The sequence below is a fragment of the Athalia rosae genome, chromosome 2 (assembly GCF_917208135.1).
Source record: "Athalia rosae chromosome 2, iyAthRosa1.1, whole genome shotgun sequence".
Taxonomy (NCBI): Eukaryota; Metazoa; Arthropoda; class Insecta; order Hymenoptera; family Athaliidae; genus Athalia; species Athalia rosae.
In genome coordinates, this window is record NC_064027.1 from 16,646,870 (window position 1) to 16,668,629 (window position 21,760).

General features: G+C 38.3%; 5 protein-coding genes across 8 annotated transcripts; 4 read left to right on the top strand and 1 right to left on the bottom strand.

Moving 5' to 3' along the window:
* Positions 1 to 148: 148 nt before the first annotated feature.
* On the top strand, positions 149 to 3,799 carry LOC105692022 (guanine nucleotide-binding protein subunit beta-like). 4 transcript variants are annotated; one of them, XM_048649998.1, is made up of 8 exons: positions 149 to 878; positions 986 to 1,083; positions 1,210 to 1,729; positions 1,864 to 1,970; positions 2,046 to 2,189; positions 2,250 to 2,330; positions 2,525 to 2,755; positions 2,832 to 3,799. In XM_048649998.1, the coding sequence occupies exons 1-8, from the start codon at positions 827 to 829 to the stop codon at positions 2,940 to 2,942; spliced, it is 1,344 nt and encodes a 447-aa protein (XP_048505955.1). In that variant the 5' UTR covers positions 149 to 826; the 3' UTR covers positions 2,943 to 3,799. The 4 variants fall into 4 exon arrangements, with proteins under 4 accessions (XP_048505955.1, XP_048505954.1, XP_048505953.1 ...); XM_048649997.1 differs by having other exon boundaries at positions 149 to 355; positions 587 to 878; positions 2,046 to 2,330; XM_048649999.1 differs by having other exon boundaries at positions 150 to 878; positions 1,210 to 1,464; positions 1,549 to 1,729; positions 2,046 to 2,330.
* On the top strand, positions 3,671 to 4,634 carry LOC125499894. The gene is made up of 3 exons (XM_048650002.1): positions 3,671 to 3,799; positions 3,918 to 4,096; positions 4,371 to 4,634. Exons 1-3 carry the CDS (start codon positions 3,700 to 3,702, stop codon positions 4,488 to 4,490), a joined length of 399 nt encoding a protein of 132 aa, XP_048505959.1. The 5' UTR covers positions 3,671 to 3,699; the 3' UTR covers positions 4,491 to 4,634.
* A 270-nt stretch (positions 4,635 to 4,904) lies between these two features.
* LOC125499813 lies at positions 4,905 to 7,502 on the top strand. The gene is made up of 4 exons (XM_048649461.1): positions 4,905 to 5,964; positions 6,165 to 6,223; positions 6,346 to 6,447; positions 7,011 to 7,502. Exons 1-4 carry the CDS (start codon positions 5,661 to 5,663, stop codon positions 7,059 to 7,061), a joined length of 516 nt encoding a protein of 171 aa, XP_048505418.1. The 5' UTR covers positions 4,905 to 5,660; the 3' UTR covers positions 7,062 to 7,502.
* Positions 7,503 to 7,599: 97 nt separating this feature from the next.
* Positions 7,600 to 14,733, bottom strand: LOC105691994 (elongation of very long chain fatty acids protein-like). Its single transcript, XM_048649460.1, has 4 exons — positions 14,576 to 14,733; positions 9,108 to 9,191; positions 8,688 to 8,959; positions 7,600 to 8,401 (listed from the first exon to the last, which is right to left on the bottom strand). The coding sequence occupies exons 2-4, from the start codon at positions 9,163 to 9,165 to the stop codon at positions 7,886 to 7,888; spliced, it is 846 nt and encodes a 281-aa protein (XP_048505417.1). The 5' UTR covers positions 9,166 to 9,191; positions 14,576 to 14,733; the 3' UTR covers positions 7,600 to 7,885.
* A 1,049-nt stretch (positions 14,734 to 15,782) lies between these two features.
* LOC105691995 (protein lifeguard 2-like) lies at positions 15,783 to 20,227 on the top strand. Its single transcript, XM_048649474.1, has 7 exons — positions 15,783 to 18,185; positions 18,303 to 18,550; positions 18,700 to 18,753; positions 18,825 to 18,915; positions 19,014 to 19,139; positions 19,261 to 19,410; positions 19,481 to 20,227. Exons 1-7 carry the CDS (start codon positions 18,021 to 18,023, stop codon positions 19,631 to 19,633), a joined length of 987 nt encoding a protein of 328 aa, XP_048505431.1. The 5' UTR covers positions 15,783 to 18,020; the 3' UTR covers positions 19,634 to 20,227.
* The last annotated feature ends 1,533 nt before the right edge of the window (positions 20,228 to 21,760 follow it).

Consider the following 21,760-nt stretch of genomic DNA (forward strand, 5'->3'; position numbering starts at 1 on the left):
GAATACGCTGCACAATCAGTTGATGTAAGTGCTGATGTTGCAGAGATGAAAAAAATCAGAAGGGGGTGATTGACGGGAACAATGAGGATGTGGCTATATTATATAGCTTACCTGAAAACTCGACGTGCGCCAGCAGCCGTAATCCCGATGTCATCATTTTTGTGGCTTGCGCTGGCCTGATACGCGGGACTAGAATTGTTCAGAACTCGCAGTTATCTGTGATTCTTGCAGCTAGGAGGTTCCAACTGATTAGTTTTCTGAAATTCTTGTTATTTGGCGGGACCGTCGCATCATTGACTCATGGTTTTTGAATCCAGGACGTTGCCCGGCAAATTAGGGACTATTCGGAATTCGGGTTTGCTATATTCAATAATTTTCGTGATGTTATATAATTTTTGTTACATTTGGTTACGAGTGTTGATGAAAAAAAAATCATATCTCATTTCAAGTGGGTAATAGTGAATGTCGATCAAAATCCAGTGAGTCCATGCATTCGATGTTATCTTCTTCTAACATCTCTGTTCTAATTGACCTGCAATCCGGTGACGTTATGTTAATATGTGGATTACGCCCTATTAATACCAAGCTCTCGATCAAATTAAAACTGAAACAACTGTCGAGCAAGCGAGGTCAACGTAAGCGCATTCGATGGTGCAGAAAACTGCGACTTCACGCTAATGATGATCATAATTTTTTTGCTTTTTGACCGTTGACGATCTTCTCGCTCTCTTTTTGATTATCGAAGTATGATCGATGAACAATTTTCGTAACCTCACAAGGGTGACAATTACTATTTTCAATACCCAAAGAAAGAGTAAACTTCGTTATGAGTGACGCCGCAGGTACTACGGAGCGTAAAAATCATCATCAAAGGGACGGTATGGCCAAACTTTCCTTAAAATCATTGTGCCGCAATTCTCTGATCGTCAGAATTGTTAGTTCAGCATTCAATCACTCTATATCCTTTTCTTTAACTCACAATTAGCCGTACAGACGCGAAAACCTTCGAAGGCAGCTACGACGAGTGGTGCAGAAGCAAATGAAGATCCGGAGACTCAATTGGCTGGAAAAGTTCTCGTTAAGGTGGGTTCGCACAAATATTCAATCACTGTCATACCGGCCACCCAACCCAGATGCTAATATGTAATGTGTGCATGCATACGAAAGTGATGTTGAAGAATCGATGAATACACAGGAAAAACTTTGCAGGAAAAACAGCGTGCCAAGGGCATGTCCATCGTAAAGCAGCCAAATTTCTATACGGACAGAAGAATAACCGCGGCTGAATTTCAGCGGCGTCACACTTGGCTTCAAAAAACAAGGATCAGTGTTGCACAGTCCAAAAACCGTTGTCGAATAACTAACGAGGTCAAGTTTTCGGAGACCTTCAAAGGCCTCTTCAGCGCGCGTTTTTCATCGAATGGAGAAGTGTTTGCAGCATCTTTCGGTACCGGGGCTATTCAAGTAACTCCTCCTTCCTTCGTCCCCCCATCGATCTGGAGAACTTACATTTCGATCAAACATCTGTCAATCCTTCCGTTCTGCCAGGTCCGGAACGGTGAAACTGCCGAGCTAAAAGCGACGCTTAGGAGTAGCATGGAAACGTCGTTTCCGGTGGTGTGTTGCCGCTTCAATCCGTCGCGGAAAGATATTTTCTATGCCTCCAGTGCTTGTGGGAATATTTTTTTATGCACTACCAGTACATACGAGTTCTCACGCTTCATCGCAGGTCAGTGTGAAACGAAGAGATCCGATATCGATACATTTATCTGACCCTCGTGAAGCCCTGTACAATCGTTAACGTCTACAAGAGGTAAAGAACGTTTCCATTTCAAATTTTCAATTTTTCTCAATCATTTGCAGAACCGAAAAATGAGATAAACACGATAGACGTCAATCTCACCGGTGAACATTTGGTCTCAGCTGGAAAGGATACTGCAATAAGACTATACGATGCTGAAAATGGAAAGGTGAGTTGTAGGTCATTCGTTTTATAACGCGAAAATCAATCAATTTTCATTCCGAGCATTCTAATCGTGTTCCAGCTCATCACCGTGTACAGAAAAAATGCGGCGGACTTGTTGGAGGATAAAGTGAATAAGTATCATCGAATGAGAGTTTACGCGGCAAAATTTCACCACGGGCAACCAGACGTTTTTGTCACTGGTGGCTGGGACGACACCGTCAGGGTATCGCGATCGTTCGCCGGACTTCTTCCGCTTTGTTTTGATCTTCTTGTCTCATTTCAGATTTGGGACAGCAGGGCAAGCTCGGGGTCTGTCCGAGTTATCAAAGGGCCTCACATTTGCGGAGATGCCATCGATATCAAAGTAAGTTCTTCCACTACGAGAAAATTCGGGCGTTCCAGGAATGCGATTTTTTTCGGAAATTCAACCTGTTACAGAAGAGAAATTTTTTTTGATTTTTTTCCTTATTTTTTGAGAACCGCTAGAAACATGCTGTATACAAAATTGGTTTTTGTACTTTGGACAGTTGATGGTTTTTTCTGTCTGTTGTTTTGCAGGATTCCAGGATTCTGACTGGCTCTTGGGTAGTCAGTGGTAGTTTGCAGCTGTGGGATATGACAAGCGGAAAGTTAATAGAGACGATTAACCCCCAGAACCGCCCGACGACTCTTGACGGAGAGTTTCTATACACCGTTCAATTTTTCGACGGCGATCCCTACGGCGAAACTGTCCTGTGCGGAGGATCAGGAACTAACGCGGTCGAAGTTGTCAGCCTTAAGGATAAAAAAGTATCGACTTTTCACCATTGAAATACGCGATACTTTACAAATGAATGCCGCTTTTTATCACTCCCCGTTCATTCAGGTTGTGGGCTCTTTCCAAGTGAATAAAGCGATCGTGGCTTTGGACAGCAATCAGACGACAATTGTGTTCGGTGGCATGGAATCTGTGATACGAATCGCTGATTACAGCTAATGATCTAATGTAATCTTGCAATCCGTGATGTCTTGATGATCTTACTATGTTCTATGGAGCAATCTGCAGTATTAGTTTTTGATGCGTTGTTCGAAAAATAAATAAATATGCATCGAGATTCTTCCTAAGGGTGCAGAGTAATTTTATTTTTCCATTCTTCTGTGTGGTTTAGTCGACAGACTCGTGTTTCTAATATAAAAATAGATCAGAAACGATTCCAAGCATAATAATTTCTCTACGATGGATCTTCCAAAATCTAAAAACTATAGCCTTTGAATTTTCCCGATTTTTGATTCTATTCTAACTTCTCACATCAGCTTTCAGAAGCACTTACATTTGAACGAGGTTGAATAATATTGATGGTGTTCAAGTCTTCCTCAGCCAATCAGCGAAGCAATGAAATGTCACCCTGCCGCGTATCTCGCTTTTCAAATTGGCATCTCGTGGATTTGATTGGACATGAGCTTTTCCGGAAAGGATGATCAAGCTATTGTTGACATTTTGCTGCCCTTGCGAGTACCATATCTGAAATAAATCGACATTCTATTGTCATATTACGCTTGAAATTCGCATCCAAAAAGTGCCTAGGGTCGCTTTTATCCGCGTGATCTTCACCCAGATGACCGCCTAGTACCAGAGAAGGATAATCATATAGTTTGCAGATCCATCGAAGTCACTGGTAATCGCAAGTACCGCAGACCTTCAAATACGAAGACTTTGTTAGTTGACTCAGTTTTTTTGTGGGTTATCTGCTCGGATGATAATGGTGCATTACGAGTGTCCTGAGTATTCTCAACGGAAAAGTGACATTTGTCGACCCAAGGATAACATCGGTATATCTTGCACTTTTTCTCAAGGTACGCTACTACCGAAGCAGCTTTTCCTGGTTGGCTAGTTGTAATTTTAAAATGACATCTTGTCGCCATGGGTTTGGGTATATAGTTTTTTGAATCGTAATATGGCGTCCAATTGCAGAAAATATCATGAAACAGTCAACGACAGGTATTAGACGGAAATACCTCGGGCCTAAGGATAACCTTGGAATAGCCTGTCTGCCCACTATGGTTCAAGCTATGAAACTCAGAGATATCCCCGAAATATCAGAAGATTCCTCCGGTGAAACTCATGCGAATTCTGACTTGGATCCGTCCACGGTGTGAAAATATTATACATCAATCGGGATTTTTCCATTATCGCCAGGGTTATATTATTCAAATCATTCGGTCCCTACAACAAGAAATTTCTAAAAAACTTGAAGGATATCCACTGCAATGATGATGAATGTCCAAAATTATTTCAATCAAGTGTCCGAATGACGTACTTACTTAGAATTAAAATAATTCCAGACATTCGTCATCATTACAGCGGATCTTTCTCTTAATCTCGGACATTATTCCCGTGAGTGTGAAACTGAGTAATAATTTACAGGGTGATACACCGGCGAAGCAGAAGGTGCGCTTTCCAAGGACCAAGATCACCGGTAGAGCTCGGTGCCATGCCCCTAAAGATAATCTTCAAAGTTCCGGCCGACACGTTGACAGTAAATGATAATCAATTTTGAGATTTCCAAGCATATTAATTTCTCTTTCTTCGTGTCTTGGATCCACGTTTCTCTTTATTTGAAAATACTGCCGTTGATGATATTTATAATTAATTTCTAAACTTAAAACGGATTTTTTTTTATTCAAACTTGCCATTCTGTTAAAATGCTGTTCACTATAAACATGATGAGGAACAGCCTTGATAGATATTCGTCATTTTGAAAACATCTCCAATTTTTTTGCACACAATTTTTATGGTTTGCCAAAACTCACATAGCAAATAGCGCATTCAATATAGAAATTTGTCATGTCTCTCCATGTTCTTTCAAACTCACTCCGACGAAACGCGTTTCCAGCCCACCATCTTTTAGAAAATGGTTTTCGGAACGTTGTAGCTTCGTTCAAAAATCACGAGGCGCATTATTCTATGAGCAGAATATTGAGGTTGATTTCGAAAGGATTCAACAAGTAAGTAAATGGTGTTTGGTTTATATTTCAGAGAGCGAAAAAATTGCAGATTTTCGATTGCGCGGCGGTGGCGATGATGACGCGGGTGAGGTGACGAGAGGGAAGGTACGTATAAGGTTCGCACTCGCCCGGTTGTGAAAGATCCAAGTACTCGAATTAAACTCCGGGTACAATGTAGGAGGAAATCATCAATCTAGATATGGAAATAATTTAATATTAAATCATACGAGCGTAATTGCAGCTTAATTTTACGACATACGTTGAACCAGCCGAGTTTCAACACACCATAGTTTATTTATTCAATAGCAAATAGATTCATTTAGGAAATGCTCTCACGGGAGCGACTCATATTTATTCATGACTCCCGCTGTCCCCCTTCGTTCATTAGATACGGAGCCAGTCGGACAAATGTGGAAGGTCAAAGATCGAATGGCCCGCGCAAGTTAAACAAAAATACGACGTTGGCCAAATAGGTCATCAAATTGTTGGTGAGTTATTTGCATTTCAAGAATAAGCTTTCGCATTGAGGAAGTGCGGTGATAGCGATTTTCACCGAGAGTTATAAATTTCATCGTCAAAAATAAAATGGAATTTTACAGAGACGGAACTAAAGCTCCCTCCATCGAGCAAAAAGGCGCAACCTAAGCCAACGGTACGGAATAACCACTATTTTGATATACTTGTTGCGCGATTCGTAAAACAGATCGGTATGAAAACTAAACGTTTAGACGAAACCTACTGTGAATGGATCACTGATAAGACTTACTTTCAAATCCACATTTTTTGTGTACATATGAGTTCTCAGCACCCCTCACTCCACTCTGTCTTTCCCTTAATTATTTATCCAATGTTTTCATCTATGGAAAACCGCAATTCATTTGAATTAACTAATGATCTCGTTCAGCCACCAGAAGTTGGGATCAGCAATATAAGGAGACCGAAGCACGATCCAACCCTGCCCCGAAAGCCAATAGTTCCTAAGGATAATATCGGATTCTCCGGTTGCCATTTGCGTGAGTTTTTTTTTTGCTGTGAAACGACAAAATTCTCAATACCGATACTTGTACTAAAACAATATCGTCGGCGCGTAAAGTTTAGAGCCCTTAGTATTTGGAATTTTATAACTACAAAGAAAAAAATGATAAAGCAGAAATTCAAAAAAGGTTCACAAGCTTGGACTATTCTGCGACACATCGATTATTATATGTTCCAGAAAAACCCTCAAATCAACCAATTGGGTCGAGAGCACCCTCTGCTACTTACAATATGAAAGTGAGTCGTCCACCGGTCCAGATATGCGATAAGAATCTTCAAATCAAGCACACTTTTATTTTTCACGACGAGAATGCAGCTCACAATCAGCAGAGAATATGAACTTTTTTTTCTTTCCTTAGAAGGTGTCAAGAGCCTCCGATGAGGGAAAGGGGTCGTCGCAAATGTCGCTGACACATTCGTCGTTTTGGGGAAATTCTACGCGAAACAAGTCTCTCAAAGCTGTGAGTACATTCGCAATACTTCTTTTGTACATCAATTTTTTACTATCCTACTACTTATCAGTCGTCAGGAGTGAACGGTGAATTTTTAACATGCTCCTATCGTGACCAAGATGAATGCGAATCCTCGCGATTTTATAACTATTCATTGAGCGAATTGATTATGTCAGACAGGTGATATCATTGAGACGTTGATTATCTTCTGCACTTATCTCGCGGTCACTCATCATTTGGTTACTAATGATTTTGTGACGCAAACAAATATCGAAAATTTCTGACAAATTGTGGGAAAAAATTCGATCAACACCTTAAGAAAACCTTGTAATTTTTAGGATTTGATGGAGACATGGTTGGAAAAAAATGAAATTTCTTTTCGAAATCTCCCGGTTTCAATATCATTAGACTCATTTTATTCTACTGTAAAAACCTTGAAAATTCGAATGAAATGAGAGAAGCTTGGCAACTTTCAAGACAAATTTTTTCTCTTTATTAAATGCTTGGAATTTGTTTATGTAGATACGACGATAATACTCGAAAACTAATAGTCACGTGAACTGATGTTTCAGGCAAAAGTTCCAGGTGTTGCGAAGGGGGCAGAGAATGCTGATGAACGATGATGTCGAGATTCAAACTCAAATTGATTATAGTATATCCCGTAGCCGTGTTTTACGTGGCGACATAAAGTAAACTAAATCATGTCGAAGCGAATACGATGATGCTGTATTTTCAAGAAATTCAGACACACCCAAGTATCCAAATTAAAAAAAATCTATACTTTTTGTATTCCTAATTTTTGTACGAACTTAGAAAAACTGCATGTATCAATATGAAAATAAAACGTTATATCCGCAAGACGGTAAAAATATACCCACGTATGACGCTTTAATATTTTACACAATCAAAATTTTAAATCGCTGTTATCTGAAGCAAAAATGCTTCTGAATGAGTAAAATCGAGAAATAAATAAAGGATTGTCGGTGTCAACTGAATTTTCAGACAAAATTTCAACGATTTATGCCCTTCAAAAAAATTCTGGAAGCGCTGAAATCGAAGGCCATGATTGTTTTTTCTCAAATTTCTCATGTCACATTTCTTGATCAGGCTGATTGTACTCAAAGCAGGTGAGAAAATGGAAAACATTAATTGTAGGCCGAATTAGATACTAAAATAAAAAATTTCATTTATTTATGTTTAGAAAAAATGTGTACATATCAATAAGTTCGTTCTTATAAATATATCGAATTACAATTATGATCGATGATATTTGAAATGATCAATCGGAAGTCAAAATCCCTCGGCTCAACACGTTGGGACCTTACAACATTTCCAATAGCTCGAGGTATCGCGTCGGTTTTGCCAGAAATTATCGCTATGCTAAAACTAACCGTCAAGTTGTGAGCGTATCATACCTCTGTCTTGATGAAATGAGACTCAATTGACCTCAATTGTCTTTCGGCCTTATAGACCCGCCATTTTGTATATCATTAGTTCCTGCCTTCCGTGCGTTTCCCTTTACATAAGTTTCTATGTAAAATGATGTAAAAAGATAAAAGAATACCACGTTTTGGAGCATTATCAAAGCGGCCAGTCGTTTCGGGTAGTCACATTCCCTGAACAACACTTGCGCACTGTGTAAGCCAACAAGTATAAATTGCGCGATTTGCAGAATTGTTATATACTTTTTCCACCAGAGAAATCTTCGCGTGCTCTCACCGAAGGCTGTGAGCATGTAATAAGCGTACATGAACATATGAACGAAGCTGTTCACCACGCCGAATAGCGTTCCATGTCCACCCATCCAATAACGAACGCCGAACCAAGTGAGCATCAACATCGAAACATGGTGATACAGGTGCAAGAAAGATACTTGCCGTTGTTTCTTTCGAAATACGAAAAACACCGTGTCCAGAAGTTCCAACACCTTGGAGATGAAGTACATATATCCAGCGCCGGCCATCTGGAAAATAATTTTTCATAGCGTCACATGTCTGCAAAAACTAAAAAACTTGAAAACAAAATTGCGCTGAACTGGGAGGGCAAAGAAATTTCAAGTAACTTCGATACTTCCACCAAGTATTTTACCGGGTCTGCGAAAACCATATTTCACTGCTTTGCTACGTAATTCTTCCGTTCGAAATTGAATCGAATTTCTTCATTTTTTCAACATCCTATCAATCCCTCATTATGTTCGATAAAATTCAGTCGGTTAGGTTTTCTCCAAAATTGTACGATTCGATACTCACTCGCATTGCGGAAGGGCTCTCGGAGAAGTCGATCGGTTGACAGGTGTAACTATATTCGTTCAGCCAACCAGCCATCAAACCTTCGTAAACTAAATACATGCTCAGCAGTACTTGCATGAAGTTGTACGCTATGAGGGTTTTACGGAGCTCATAGGGCGGTTTGTCCTTCATGTATTTTGGTCCTGACCAAACGCAAAAATAAATGTACAACGCGACTATCAGCAATACGTCGCCGGGTTGTTTGAGTAAAAACCAATCGCGGGTTCTCGGATCTGAAAAATGGGAAATGATTACTCAAACTTTCAAAATCTTTTAAAATTTTTCTTTGTTTTTGACTCAGATCTATTCTTGTCTTCTGAACACTGTTTAATCCGGTGCATTTATTCATCGATTCGGTGATATAGACAAACTTTCGTTCACCTGATTTATTGTAAACCAGATCATTGGCCCATTCCATCCAGCCCGATGTCGCTGACATTGTTGCAGTCGGAGGCCTGAGCTAATCTGGAAATGTAAACAAGTTCAGTTTTAAGGTCTACTGCTGGGTAGTCGAAAACAAATTCAACTTTTCAATTTTTCTAGAGTCCATCACGCAATAAGTCAGTTACCAGCCTGTCTGATGTATCGTTTCTACCAAAGGGCGAAAGTTGATCGCAAACGTAAGAGGTGATGAAAATGTTTCGACGATGATATAATCGTTAAGCGGCTAATGTACGGTTAATCCAAATTTTCAGGTGGAAAAGAAAGCGCGTCAGTCATGCGTCACAATGTATGGTAATAAACCATGCATGTATTTTCCACTGTGTACGGGTGCGTACGAGTAAAGATGGGAATAATTTCGTATGGTTTAAGGTACCGAGGTCGCGAGGTCGCCGGTCGTGAACGATAAACATACGGTACTTATGAATTTCGCGAGGACAAATGCTCGTATAATTATTTGATTGCTTTTACTTGTGCAGAAAGAGATTATACAAAAAGAGGGGAATAATGAATGAATGACGTAGAGGGTCGTAATGGTCGTATATATTGGTAGGTATATGACCTTATGATGAGAACTTGAAGAATTAAAATCACGCTAACCGATTACAAAAGGTGATAACTAACCGGATGCAAATTCTCGTCAAAGTCCATGAGATGAAAATACATGGCATATCGAGCACAAGAAATTGTAGTTGAAATCGATGATGATTAATCGATAAAAACATTGTCATCATTTTTTATCACAATTTTCTCAAAAGTTTCTCATTCTTAATGACGGTGTCTAGATCATATTCGTCAGCATATACGATTCTTTGCTCACAGGCTCTCGATTTATTTATTTTAATTCGCGACTGTTTCCTGGATTTCAATTCATAAATATATTGAAATGCTTGGACTATCCGTACACATCCGTGTCATTTATCCTTTGACGTATTGTTGAGTTATTCATAGTTCGGAAATTTGGCACGTGATACAATTTCACTTACAAATAGCGCGTGAGTTTTTTTATTCGAAGGCTCACCCGGGTGACTTTATCAGGCCATTGAGAATGAATTTGTCTAGTATTAGGTCCCGGCAAAGCGTCAATTTTGACTGCGGTCGCAATGATTTATAATAAGGTAGATGAATATTCAACATGTTGATTCGCAATACTAGATATATCTAGCCACGCGACAACGCGCCACAGCAGTCTCGAAATCAAATTGGCCTATCTGATCAAATTTAAATTTTTGCTTTCAAGTAATTCTCATGCTGTTACAGGCCTGCTCGGTTTTTGTGACTGCTGTGATCGATCGACATCCGTATTTCTTGTGCCGAGACTATACATATGGTGCATTTTAGCTTAAGCGGGCCATCTTTCTGCGCATAGGTCACCGACTTCGAAATGAATTCGTAAGATATCAGCTTTTCAAAATTTGAGCAAAATCACTGTGAGGCGCGCGGAGTTATCTTAATACGCATGGATCATCGTTTTTTTTGTCTGGAAAATTATTCATCTACCGTGATTCGTAATCGTCGAGGAGTTACCTGTCGAGCTGTGGTGGCGAAAAAACATTTGAAAAATTTCTATTCCGCCATTTCGAAATGAGCCAATTTTTCGACCGGAAGAGTCTAAAATTCTTCGATCAAAAAACTGCTAAAATTTAAGGTTTAGCGTAACGATGAATACAGAAGGGTGTTCTGCTTGATTCGTTTTTCTTCTTATCAATGTTTTTATTCAAGAGAAAATCATGAGAATCGATTTTCAGATGAACAAAATTTGAAAAAGAATGAAATAAAAAATTGGAGGTAGTGAGACTTGGCGGGCTTTTGAGAAAAAAAAAATCTAGAATACTTGTATAGTAACATTACATTAGCCCGCCAAAGACCACTACCTCCAATTTTTTATTTCATTCTTTTTCGAATTTGATTTAATTGCTTTCTTCTGTTCAATTTTGTTTTTGGATTTGATTAATTTTTTTTTTTTTTCATTCTCTTTCAGATTTTATATTCATTCATTTGATAATTCCAGTCGACTCTAGTACTTTTATGCATGATGAAAAGTAACATTTCAGTAATGTACTTGGCACAAAGATTGATTTGGATCCGTTTTTCTCCGAAGAATTTAATTTTACGGTTATTCTTGAGGAACGACTTTTTGATGGCGATTCATTCGGATAAATTAATATTCTTGGCGAAATTCTATGCACCCGAGGTGCGTTTTCGGTATTATAACTACCTCTGATGAAATAAAGAGATAGATTTTTACCAGCCATCAGCATTTTAGGACCCTGGTGATTTACTACAATGATCAGAAGTTGAAATTTTACCGTTCATCAACGCTATCTCGAGAATAGATCGATCGATCGATTATTTTTGGACGGAACGGCGGTTTTTTTCACGATCACGCAGAAGCAAAAAAATAACTTCAATCTCTGTATTATTCCAATTAAGGAAGAAAAGAAAATAACAAAGTTTTTCCGGCGATTTTTTTTCATTCGACACTTTTTTGGGGAAGGGAAATTGTCAATTTGTATAACCGGTTTTAGAAGAAAGTTATGCGCGGTCAGTATCGCTATGGGAAGACGTAAATACAAATCAGCGTAACGTTCGTTAAGTGATTCGTGAACTTGTGCAGCGTGACAGAAGTCACATTATTCGGATTGAAAGAAAAAATAATAAAATGAATTCCAGCCCAGCCTACCATACGTATGCGGCTAAACAACGTATTATCTGTCTGGCTATTTGATCTGTTGTCGTTGGTGAGGTAAGCCATTCATCTGATTCACTGTTATCCGTAAAGGTCAGCAATTTTTAAAAACCTGTGACGTGATGTGCAGTAATTTCGATAACCGGTATATCGTGTCTGATCGCAACATCCTCATTACACGAATAATATACCATGAGAACGTCCGATTATTGTAATTATAAACTTGTCGCACTTCACATGCGATGCATCACACGGAGATACCGTTTTGGTAATGACTACTATTTCAACTTGGTCAGTTTTAGAGATTTCAAGAAATCTGTTGGAATTTTTCGAAAATTATAATTTTTAAAACCATCCCACAAGAACATCGAAATCATTTCCAAACTGCACAGTTACAGTTGGTGAAAAAACAAAAAAAGAATTGAAATCAGTTCCACGCGAGTACAGCAATCCTTACAAGTTGTATGATTAGCCATTCCTAACAATATGCATAGGACGAGATTAGCGGAAACGTTGCGTACCATATCATTTTGAGGTTTATTCCTAGTACGAGTATCAAACAGTTATCCTATGTATGTACAGCAGAGCTTTCTTGCGAATGCGTAGTTTTCATTTCAAACAGTATAGATGAAAATCATTCTTGTACTCTTGAGGAATCCGTTACACGCGTATCGTAACAGTTATATGCAGACAATCAGAGGTTGAACCCTTCACTAGCCGCGTGTGCAGTGAAGGTCCTTAACGTCAGCGCAAACGTTTCTAACACCTGTGCCACCCGAAGGCGTTTTGCATGTTGAGACAAGCGCTAAGTTAGAAAAAAAAAAACTAATTACAGAATATGTATTACCGCCAAACGTTATCGATCTATAAGTTACGATCCCCACCTCGAATCTTTTGAAGTAAACAACTCGAAAACAGTAAAATGAAATTATTAACATTGAACGTAATACCGTTACGTATCCCCCCCCAGATTGCAGACTGGCAAATATTATATCGCAAAAAAATGGATATAAAGTAAGTATGTATGTAAGTGTAATGCACCCAACATAATCTCAGTGGTCGGATAAAGTTGAAACATTCAATTCACGCAATTGTGTGCAATTATTTCGGTATACGCACTCTTTTCCAGGTCAGAAAAATTATGACAATATGCTGATCACGAGTAATGATTGTTACTTGCATGTCCAGATCGTCTAGAAAATACTGATTTCTACGAGAGGCACAGTAATAGTTTTTAGCATCAGAAGAACTCTGACAATGCAATATTCGGCATGAATCTCTCCTGAATATATTCTTATCCCAATTCTATCCCAATGTAAGTAATCATTCACAGCTCGTACGTTGCTAAAAGTTCCCTATTTCAGTAGCGATGAATACCAAAAATGTTCTACTCAGTTCCACAGTTTTTTTGCCAGGCTGGTGATCATTTCCAAACCTTGCTAAGAGCTATTATTATCGTGCCGAATGAAGCACTACTTGAAACGAGTATTGCCGCCACTTTACCACATTTTTTAGGAGCGAGTATCAATTTTTCGATAGTCATCACCAAAACGGTCTTTCCGTGCACCAAAGCGGATCACGATACGAACTGTAATTAGCGGTACTTATATCGGATAAAAAAAAAATTAGGAGAAAAAACGGAACGTCGGTCACGATAATTAATATGCTTACGTCGGGTACAATGTAAATCGAGGCGAAATAGAAGAGATCATTCGCAGCGTCTCGAACATGAATAAACCGGTTTTTGAGATTCAGGAATTTTTTACAAGTTCATGACAACAAATATTCGATCTAATTTTTTTCGAAGTTTCATGAGATAATTCATAACGTAATACTCAAAAGTTATGCTCGGCCGATAGGGAGATTTGAATTCATTATACGATTTGAATTCATTTGAATTATTAATGCGATGATATTTTCAAGGCTGTATTTGTTTATTAAAATCAGAGGTATTTCACCTCACAAAGAGTGTCGATGCCTTAAAATTTTTCCATGTGTCATGTGTTTTTTTTTTTGTTACTTTTTTGCAACAAAAAATATGTAAAAAATTAATTAGCTCGATCTCTGAACTTGTCTTACAGAAAAAAAAACTCCTGATATTGGTTTTCATTCAAATGCCGCTGTTGACTTGGTCATGGAATTTTTTTTAAGATCCAACCAGTTTAGAGTTAGTTTTTTATTTGTTTGTCTCTTACTTCATTTCATTTCGTTTTCGAATAATTATAATCGAATACTCGAATAGTGAATAGGCTAGTGAGTTCTTGATAAATGAAAATACTGACTCCATAACGGCTGCAGGATGACTCATTTCATGAATTGGTGTACAAAACTTTGTTCAATTTCAAAAAACTTCAACGATCGCTGGGTATTGGTCAGGAAATAGTAATATTTATGTAATAATTGCAGACGTGCTCGCTCCGAACTTCACACTTGTCATACGTCGTACTACTTCCGATTTTTATTCTTTCAAAAACCCACTCGGATTGTTTTTTGGAATAAATTTTCACACTTGTTTTCACTGCGGATAGCAAATGAACAAAAAAACTTTGGTTTCTTAGAATTTTCGTTACGGTGCAACACATTCGACGTTGATTTCGGAAGAAACGATCTCACCCGGATACCCCTATCTGTACTACGCCAATTGTTTATGGTAAAGTCAACTTTTTGATAGCTGATGCCTCAGTGGAATTCGTCACAAGTGCAGCTCGTTTCAACTTACCACTAAAATGATCAGATTATTCTACCGATTCGCGTATCGGGGTAACGTCGCAATGAAATCCCGTGGAGTCTTAAGAACCTGTGTCGATACGTTGCTCACTAATCTTGTAATGCCAATACTTCTGGATCGCGTACCGCTGTATATATATACGTACAGTACCATGGTACGCAAGTTTTGTCCCCTCGGGACTTGGCTCACTCGAGTGGGTTGACCGCTTTGGTGTATTTCAACGGTCTAGGGGGAGGAGTTGAATTTTTGAGAAAAAACGACCACCGGGAACGGTATCTTCCCCGATACTTTTATGAGACAAAAATAATTAGATCAGAATTACCATGGAGAGATTCATCGATTCGGGGTCTTAGGATTTGACCTTGAATTTGTATAAAGAGTTATCCAAACAGCCCGAAAATACGAAATCTCGTGTTAATTAGCCGAGTTTTTTCAGTTCACTCCGCCCGTGTTATGTAGATTCTAGAAAACACGGCGTTGGATTTGATTGCAGCAACTCTGTAAATATCATTGAAATTAGAGGATAGTCATTTTTGACCAATACCAATACCTTCCTCGTATCACCAAAAAGTCGCCAAAAGGTTTGATATATCTACGCTGAAAGTAGAATAAGACAAGCGAGTAAGTGAATTTTTAAATCGAGTATTATTTTCCGATTCGGTGGCCATATTATTGCTTAAATATTTCAGCACAAAAACCAAATTCCGCAATAATCAATATCAGTGAGAAATTTCCCGATGATTTTAGCCCAGGTGCGATTCGGTCTCCTGAAACACTGAAATTCAACTCGTCGTTTAAAGATTGTAACTGTAATTTTTTACTGAAAAAAAAAAGATTCGTCTCAATGTTTCGAGTTACTATACTCGATACACATGTCAAAATTTAGAGTCGAAGAATTTACTGCATTCCTAATTGAAATTCAACTCGATTCGTTCGATTCGATGACTCGAAATACAGACATTGGAATGTTCATTAGAACAGTAGGTACCTGAAGCTGTTTCTCGTGAATTTTCTATCTAATTTTGATAAAATCTGTGTGATTTGAATTCCAAATAATCGGAAAACCTGGTGAAATTTTTTTGTCGGATGAGGTTTGCTGAGAATATGTAGAATACAGATCAAATCACGAACCTCCAAGGAACACTGCGTATTATCACCGATCTAGGAAATCTGTTATGCGCAACGTCGAATCAATCAATGAGTCGAATTAAATTATAGACCCGAACTGGATCAGTTTTCGCATATTCTTTATCTAACAATGAGCACGAAGTTCTACTAAACAAGTTAGTCGCCTTAAATACAACGACTGCGCCGCTTCGCTAATAGTGAGAAAAAAATATCCAATTCGTTTTTCAGCCTTGACCTTTTTCCGTTGATGACCGAGTACATTGTCAGCAGAAATTATATAAATAGATCATAGGCTATCGATCGCCATTGAAATAGTCGTAACGATAGAGACTACGCCATTCAAACAAACGTTATCTTTCTAACTTTTACGCGAAAACTTCGATCCGACATTTCCTGATTGGTGCGGGGGGCAGATGGTTGTGTCTAGGGAAGCTGAATTCATCTATGTTTCAGTTTTCTATGCATCAAGAATTTAATGAAATCTAGAAATTGAAGCTCACATAATCGAAACATCCCAAATGGTTGACGAATTTAAATTTCTTAGTTGACCTAACGCTAATCTTGAACTTTGGGATTCATGTATCATTTAAAAATAAGACTGTGTGTGTGACCAAAATACGACGGTTGCATGACAACGATCGAATCGATATTTAAATACACCGCGCACAACAATTGAGCGATCACTCGAGTTTTGCAGTAAAAAAGACCCGTTTTCAAATGAGTTCAAGTTCGTCGAAAGTGAACGGATTGCAATTAAAAAAATTGGGATTTTAGCTTGAAACTTTGATTTTGAAACTATCATTCTCAATTTGATTTTTGCATCGTTTTTCCTGAAGTTTTGCAGCTTTGACGCTATCAATGCGGAAATTTTGCATATTTTTTTTTTTTTGTACCATGTGCACCGTGTTTCGAAAAAATTGCACAAGACTGGCGTCATGTGGAGTTTGTAGCTTGAAACTTTCCCTCAAAAAATGCTTTTTTATTCAACATTGTGCGATTTTTTTGCTATCGAGTAATTCGTGTTTGAACCGTTGAGTGCGTGTAGATCAATGACTTAAGAATCGACGTGACTTACGTGTTCTCACATGGTCGGCCGAAGTGTTATCCGCACCAAGGGACAATTGGGCGATAGTAAAGTATGCGAGATTCATCTCGGCGAATTATTGGAATTCGAGAAAGCAACGAGAGAAGTATCAAGAGTTGGTACAAAAAAAAGGAAAACGAGACATGTCCGCATTCAGGGCTTCGAAGCTGCAAAATTCCAAAAAAAGAAACGGTGCAGAAATCAAATTCAGGACAACGGTTTCAAAGTTAAAGCTTCAAGCTTCAAATCCCAATTTTTCTCATTGCAATCCGTTCATTTTCGACGAAGTTACACTCATTGGAAAATGGGTTTCAGTGATTGATTTAATTCCTTTTGACGGCGATTGATTCGGATAAATTAACGTACTTGGCGAAGTTCTATGCACCCGACGTTCAATATATCTATGTTTGTGGTGTCAATATGGAGACGATCAGAAAAGCGCGATCCAGGGGAGTGATCCTGTGAACAGGGTGGCCTTGTTTGTTCAACGATTTAATCTCAATGAAGCTCTCAGTACCAACAAATGTCACCGAGACTCTGCGTATTCAAAGTTATCATAATGTAAAATTGAATCCACATTACAAAAATAGACACCCTACCCTTGGGTCGAAAAAACCTGAACTTTTAATTCCAAACCTTCCGCCCTTCTGTGCACCTCAAAGACCGACGATTATGATGCAGCCAGGACTGCAATCTGCAAGTTTTTCATTCTTGGATATTCTTTGTAATTCAACAAGCGCCTCGTGTTACGTGGCTACTGTTGATCCGCCGTGTGGCGTGCTGCTTCATTTGAGGCGCCCTGAGGGTTTCTCTTTGCTTCCAGATTCTGATCCGCTGTCGTAGAAATCCACCCTTGCGTGGGTCATACGGTGGCCAACCTGAACGCTTCGCGTTGTTTCTTTACGACAAGATTTGAATAATTTATTTCAATTGCTAAATTCACAGTTTTCGTATACTTCGCGCACAGATGTATTGAAGTTCGTTTGTTTGATTTCATGTAAAATGACAGTTTTGAAGCGGAACGTCAAAACTCAATACGGTGGACTCCTGATTTCTAGCATTAATTATTCGTACGTACGTAATAAAACAAACATTCAGCGATGAACGTTCCTACGAATCAGAACATGCCTTCCAGCGATCTCGGTCGAGTTCCGAAGTGATTGTTAATCCTACGATCCTACTATCCTTTACACTATTTTCTCGGTGCGTTTCGCCCCGAATTTCATGAAAATTTCCTTCGCTCTCTTCAGCGAGAACGTTCCGCCGTATCCTCCGCCTCCGTATGCATATTCGCCGCAAAATAATGAACGGAGAAACCAGATGCAGGCTGTTCAAATGGAGTACCCACCGCAACTTCCGCCGCTCTACAGAGGGCAAAAAGTGAGAAGTGTGAGTTATCTTTGTTCGCGACTCGTTCGAGTTTAATTTTCCCACTCCCCGTACTGGTCGTCGTCGTTAAATCGCGACCGTTGTCGGAATCACTCAATTTCGTCGATATTTGTTTAGGGTCCCTTTACGATTACGGTAACCGATGAAATGGTAGCAGAGCGCGAGAGAGAGAACCGTGAATTGTACAGACAGTGGTTGGCCGAACAACAGGTGAGAAATATGTCCGACGAAGAGAGAGAACACGAGCAATACGCGAGGGAGTTTAGGGCCGCCAAAATAAGACGGCTCTTCGTCAGAAAAGTCTACTGTATCATAACCGCTGAACTTGCATTCACGGCTGGCTTTATAGCGTTTGTATTGTACACGTGAGTAATTTTCGCTCGTTCCTACGTCTTTTGTCGTTACGGAGCTAAAATTTTCGAAAAAAAAAAGAAAAAAAACCGTAGCGCAGGTGTCAGAGGTGGACAGCGTACCTGTTTCCTTTTTTCGAATATCGTTCGTGTTTTCGTTTCAGACCATCCGTCAAGCAGTGGGTACTGAGGAACTGGATCTTGGCGATCGGCGCGACGTGCGTAAATTTTTCATTTGCTTAGAAGTGTTTGTGCGATTTAACGATAACGGGTGTAACGTGATCTCCAGGTTCGTATACTTGATCACGTACGTGGCACTAACCTGCGTTGAACGGGTCAGAAGACAAGCACCCTGTAACTGTATATTGATGTGTTTGTTGGTGAGGCTGCGGTATCCTACGAAGGCGCGATCCTTCCGACGAAATTATAACCAGTTTCTCTCGATTATTCTGAAATGATAAAATTACCACTATTCCAGACGCTCGCCCAGTCTTACGGCGCAGCCTACGCATCGGCCCACTATAACGTGGAATTGGTGTTTCTTGCTTTGGGGATGACCGCGCTCGTTACCGTCGTTGTAACCATGGTCGCAATGTTCGCCAAGGTATTTCAAATCCTCGGCTTAGACCATCCTAGTCGTGACTCTGAAAATTCATTTCATTCACGATGATTTTTTCACCGAGACCTACGATACTGATTTCCATCCCCCCGTCATGTTCTGTCAGTTCGATTTTACGAGTCACTCCGGAATGGTATTAATAATATCCGTCGCTATCCTCGTGAGTGTCCTGGTATTGGCGTTGGTCGGAATGTTCACGAGAATAAAAATTTTATGGGTCATATGCGCGGCTCTCATCGTACTCCTGATATCAGTGGTAACTGTTTCATGTATTCGAACTGAACTGCGAACTGAAATAGGAAAGTTAACCGACGTAATTATTTCAGTATTTGTTTTACGACACGCAACTTCTCATGGGCGGACGCGGCGTCGAGCTCAATCCCGACGAACACATTTACGCCGCGGTTCAAATTTACGTCGACGTCGTTTTCATATTCAGGTACCTCCTGATGTGTCTGGGTTGCATGGGAGATTCGTGAACGCCGACCACGACGGAAACGTCCATTAAATTTCGACGGACCAATCGACGACGTGTATAATTTGGAACCGATCGGAATATGATGTATGTCCTTTGTAAATAAGTGCACTGCACGTACACACCTGAAGTCTCGGATTGTATGCGATACACATGGCATGAATGTACGTAAGTTATAGGTATATATTATGTATAAAATGAATGATGCGTAAAATTTTATTAATAGGAAATAATGTTTATTATACAGTTTACATTTGTAATTAACTTCATTTATTTGACTTTTGTTATAAATTTTATCTTAATAATTATATTATGCCTCTGCCGAGCGAATGCGAATGCCTTGTTCAATGTGCGCTTAGACTATACATAATAATCTTCGTAAAACGTAAAAACCTCCTGTTCGCAAAACTCCCTCCCCCCACCCCCCTCCCCCCCTACCCGCCCCACCCAACCCCTTGATAATCCTTCGATTAAGAATCGCCAAATTATGTCGCACTGAAAACGGCACGCAAATCGCTCGGCATACAAATAATATACATAGTACTGTCGACGTAATTAAAGTAATTGGCGGTTCTATTCATCTTCATTTACTTTATACCTCGTGATCCACCGGTCATGTAAAACGCGGTGGTTCACCATATCTCAAAATTGTTCACATAATAATATTTCACCCTAAGGTTAGTTTTGTTATCGATATTCATATATATATATATATTATATATTTATATATATATAATAATATTCGTAATAATATAAATAATGTTGTTAATATACTTATAATGATTACCGTTTCATTTTTAATTTACTTTTTATTTTTTATTTTTATGATAAACTATCTGAATGATTTTCCTAGTGCCATGCTCATTCATGGTACCCAGTAGTATGAAGTATTTAGTACGTAGTGTTTTTTTGTTTTTTTTTTTTTTGTTCATTTTCTTTCATTCGTTTCCTTCTTACTTTTCTTCTATTCTTCTTCTCTTCTATCTTTCTATTTTTTTTTCATTTCATCTTTTTTCTTTCTATACGAGGTCCACGTGGTATAAGAAGCATAGTACTAAGGAACAAATGAGCAACATCCATTTGTTTGTTTTTTGGTTTCTTTAGTTTAGCTTGTTTTTTTTCGCTTTTTCATGGGTTTTTTTTTTTTTCTTTTTTATTCTTGTAGCACAGTGAAAATCGATTTTACCAAAATATCGTACAATTAATTATTCTGCACGTGTCGGTCTAAAAAAATATGTTATATGTATGTTTTATGTATATATTAAAACTGATTATTAAAAGAAATAACACATTATATGTATAATATAATGTAATCCGTATGATTCAGTTTAGCAAGTTATTGCAGGTGCGATAAGAAATGGAAATATTTTATAATATAATATATTTTGGGCAATCAATTATATAATTATTATCCCAGTACAATGAAGACTTAAACCACTCAGGACATCTCTGAAAATTTTTCGCATCATATTACAACGTATGTATATAATGTATATCTAGTCTGCTAAACATAAGTGTCGGGTGTAAGGTAATTAGTATATTTTATTTTGTATAATTAATTATCTTTAATTATGATAATTTTAATAATAATAATTATAATAATGATGATAATAATAATAATAGTAATAATAATTTTATAATTAATAATGTATGTATATATAATATAATATTAATATATTTTATAATAATTAATAAGAATATTTATAATAATGATAATGTGAAATGATAACGTTTATATTGTTGTTTATATATTATATATTCAATAGTATAATATATTCAATATATTTTTTATTAATTTTTTTGTCGCTTTTTTTTTCGTTATGAAAATAATAATGCAAAATGGCATGTGTCGCGTGCGTTCTATCCACGCTTTTTTTTTTTTTTTTTTGTTTATTTCACCGGCGGGCGTATAATATATCTAGCCGGCGGGGCGGGTTAAGTATATCATTGAAATATATTCAACTATACAAGTATATTAACTATACATTGAATCATATATAGTTTGCCGCCGGGACACGTGGCGTGATTGAATAATTTATTTTTTCATTTCCATTTGCGATTTTTTTTTCTTATTTTTTGTATTTTCGTTTTCTTAATTTCTTTAGACTTATACAAAAAACACGAGCGTACG

Bases quoted from the DNA above. Each gene is read 5' to 3' on its own strand.
- LOC105692022 (XM_048649996.1), top strand. From the start codon at position 827: ATGAGTGACGCCGCAGGTACTACGGAGCGTAAAAATCATCATCAAAGG. The intron at 879-985 runs GTATGGCCAAAC...ACTCACAATTAG, and splicing joins AAATCATCATCAAAGGGACG to CCGTACAGACGCGAAAACCT. The intron at 1,084-1,209 runs GTGGGTTCGCAC...AAAACTTTGCAG, and splicing joins CTGGAAAAGTTCTCGTTAAG to GAAAAACAGCGTGCCAAGGG.
- LOC125499894 (XM_048650002.1), top strand. From the start codon at position 3,700: ATGATAATGGTGCATTACGAGTGTCCTGAGTATTCTCAACGGAAAAGT. The intron at 3,800-3,917 runs GTACGCTACTAC...GTCCAATTGCAG, and splicing joins ATCTTGCACTTTTTCTCAAG to AAAATATCATGAAACAGTCA. The intron at 4,097-4,370 runs GTGTGAAAATAT...AATAATTTACAG, and splicing joins CTGACTTGGATCCGTCCACG to GGTGATACACCGGCGAAGCA.
- LOC125499813 (XM_048649461.1), top strand. From the start codon at position 5,661: ATGAAAACTAAACGTTTAGACGAAACCTACTGTGAATGGATCACTGAT. The intron at 6,224-6,345 runs GTGAGTCGTCCA...TTCTTTCCTTAG, and splicing joins CTGCTACTTACAATATGAAA to AAGGTGTCAAGAGCCTCCGA. The intron at 6,448-7,010 runs GTGAGTACATTC...CTGATGTTTCAG, and splicing joins GAAACAAGTCTCTCAAAGCT to GCAAAAGTTCCAGGTGTTGC.
- LOC105691994 (XM_048649460.1), bottom strand. From the start codon at position 9,165: ATGTCAGCGACATCGGGCTGGATGGAATGGGCCAATGATCTGGTTTAC. The intron at 8,960-9,107 runs GTGAACGAAAGT...CCCATTTTTCAG, and splicing joins TCTGGTTTACAATAAATCAG to ATCCGAGAACCCGCGATTGG. The intron at 8,402-8,687 runs GTGAGTATCGAA...ATTATTTTCCAG, and splicing joins AGAGCCCTTCCGCAATGCGA to ATGGCCGGCGCTGGATATAT.
- LOC105691995 (XM_048649474.1), top strand. From the start codon at position 18,021: ATGAAAATTTCCTTCGCTCTCTTCAGCGAGAACGTTCCGCCGTATCCT. The intron at 18,754-18,824 runs GTGCGTAAATTT...CGTGATCTCCAG, and splicing joins ATCTTGGCGATCGGCGCGAC to GTTCGTATACTTGATCACGT. The intron at 19,140-19,260 runs GTATTTCAAATC...ATGTTCTGTCAG, and splicing joins TGGTCGCAATGTTCGCCAAG to TTCGATTTTACGAGTCACTC.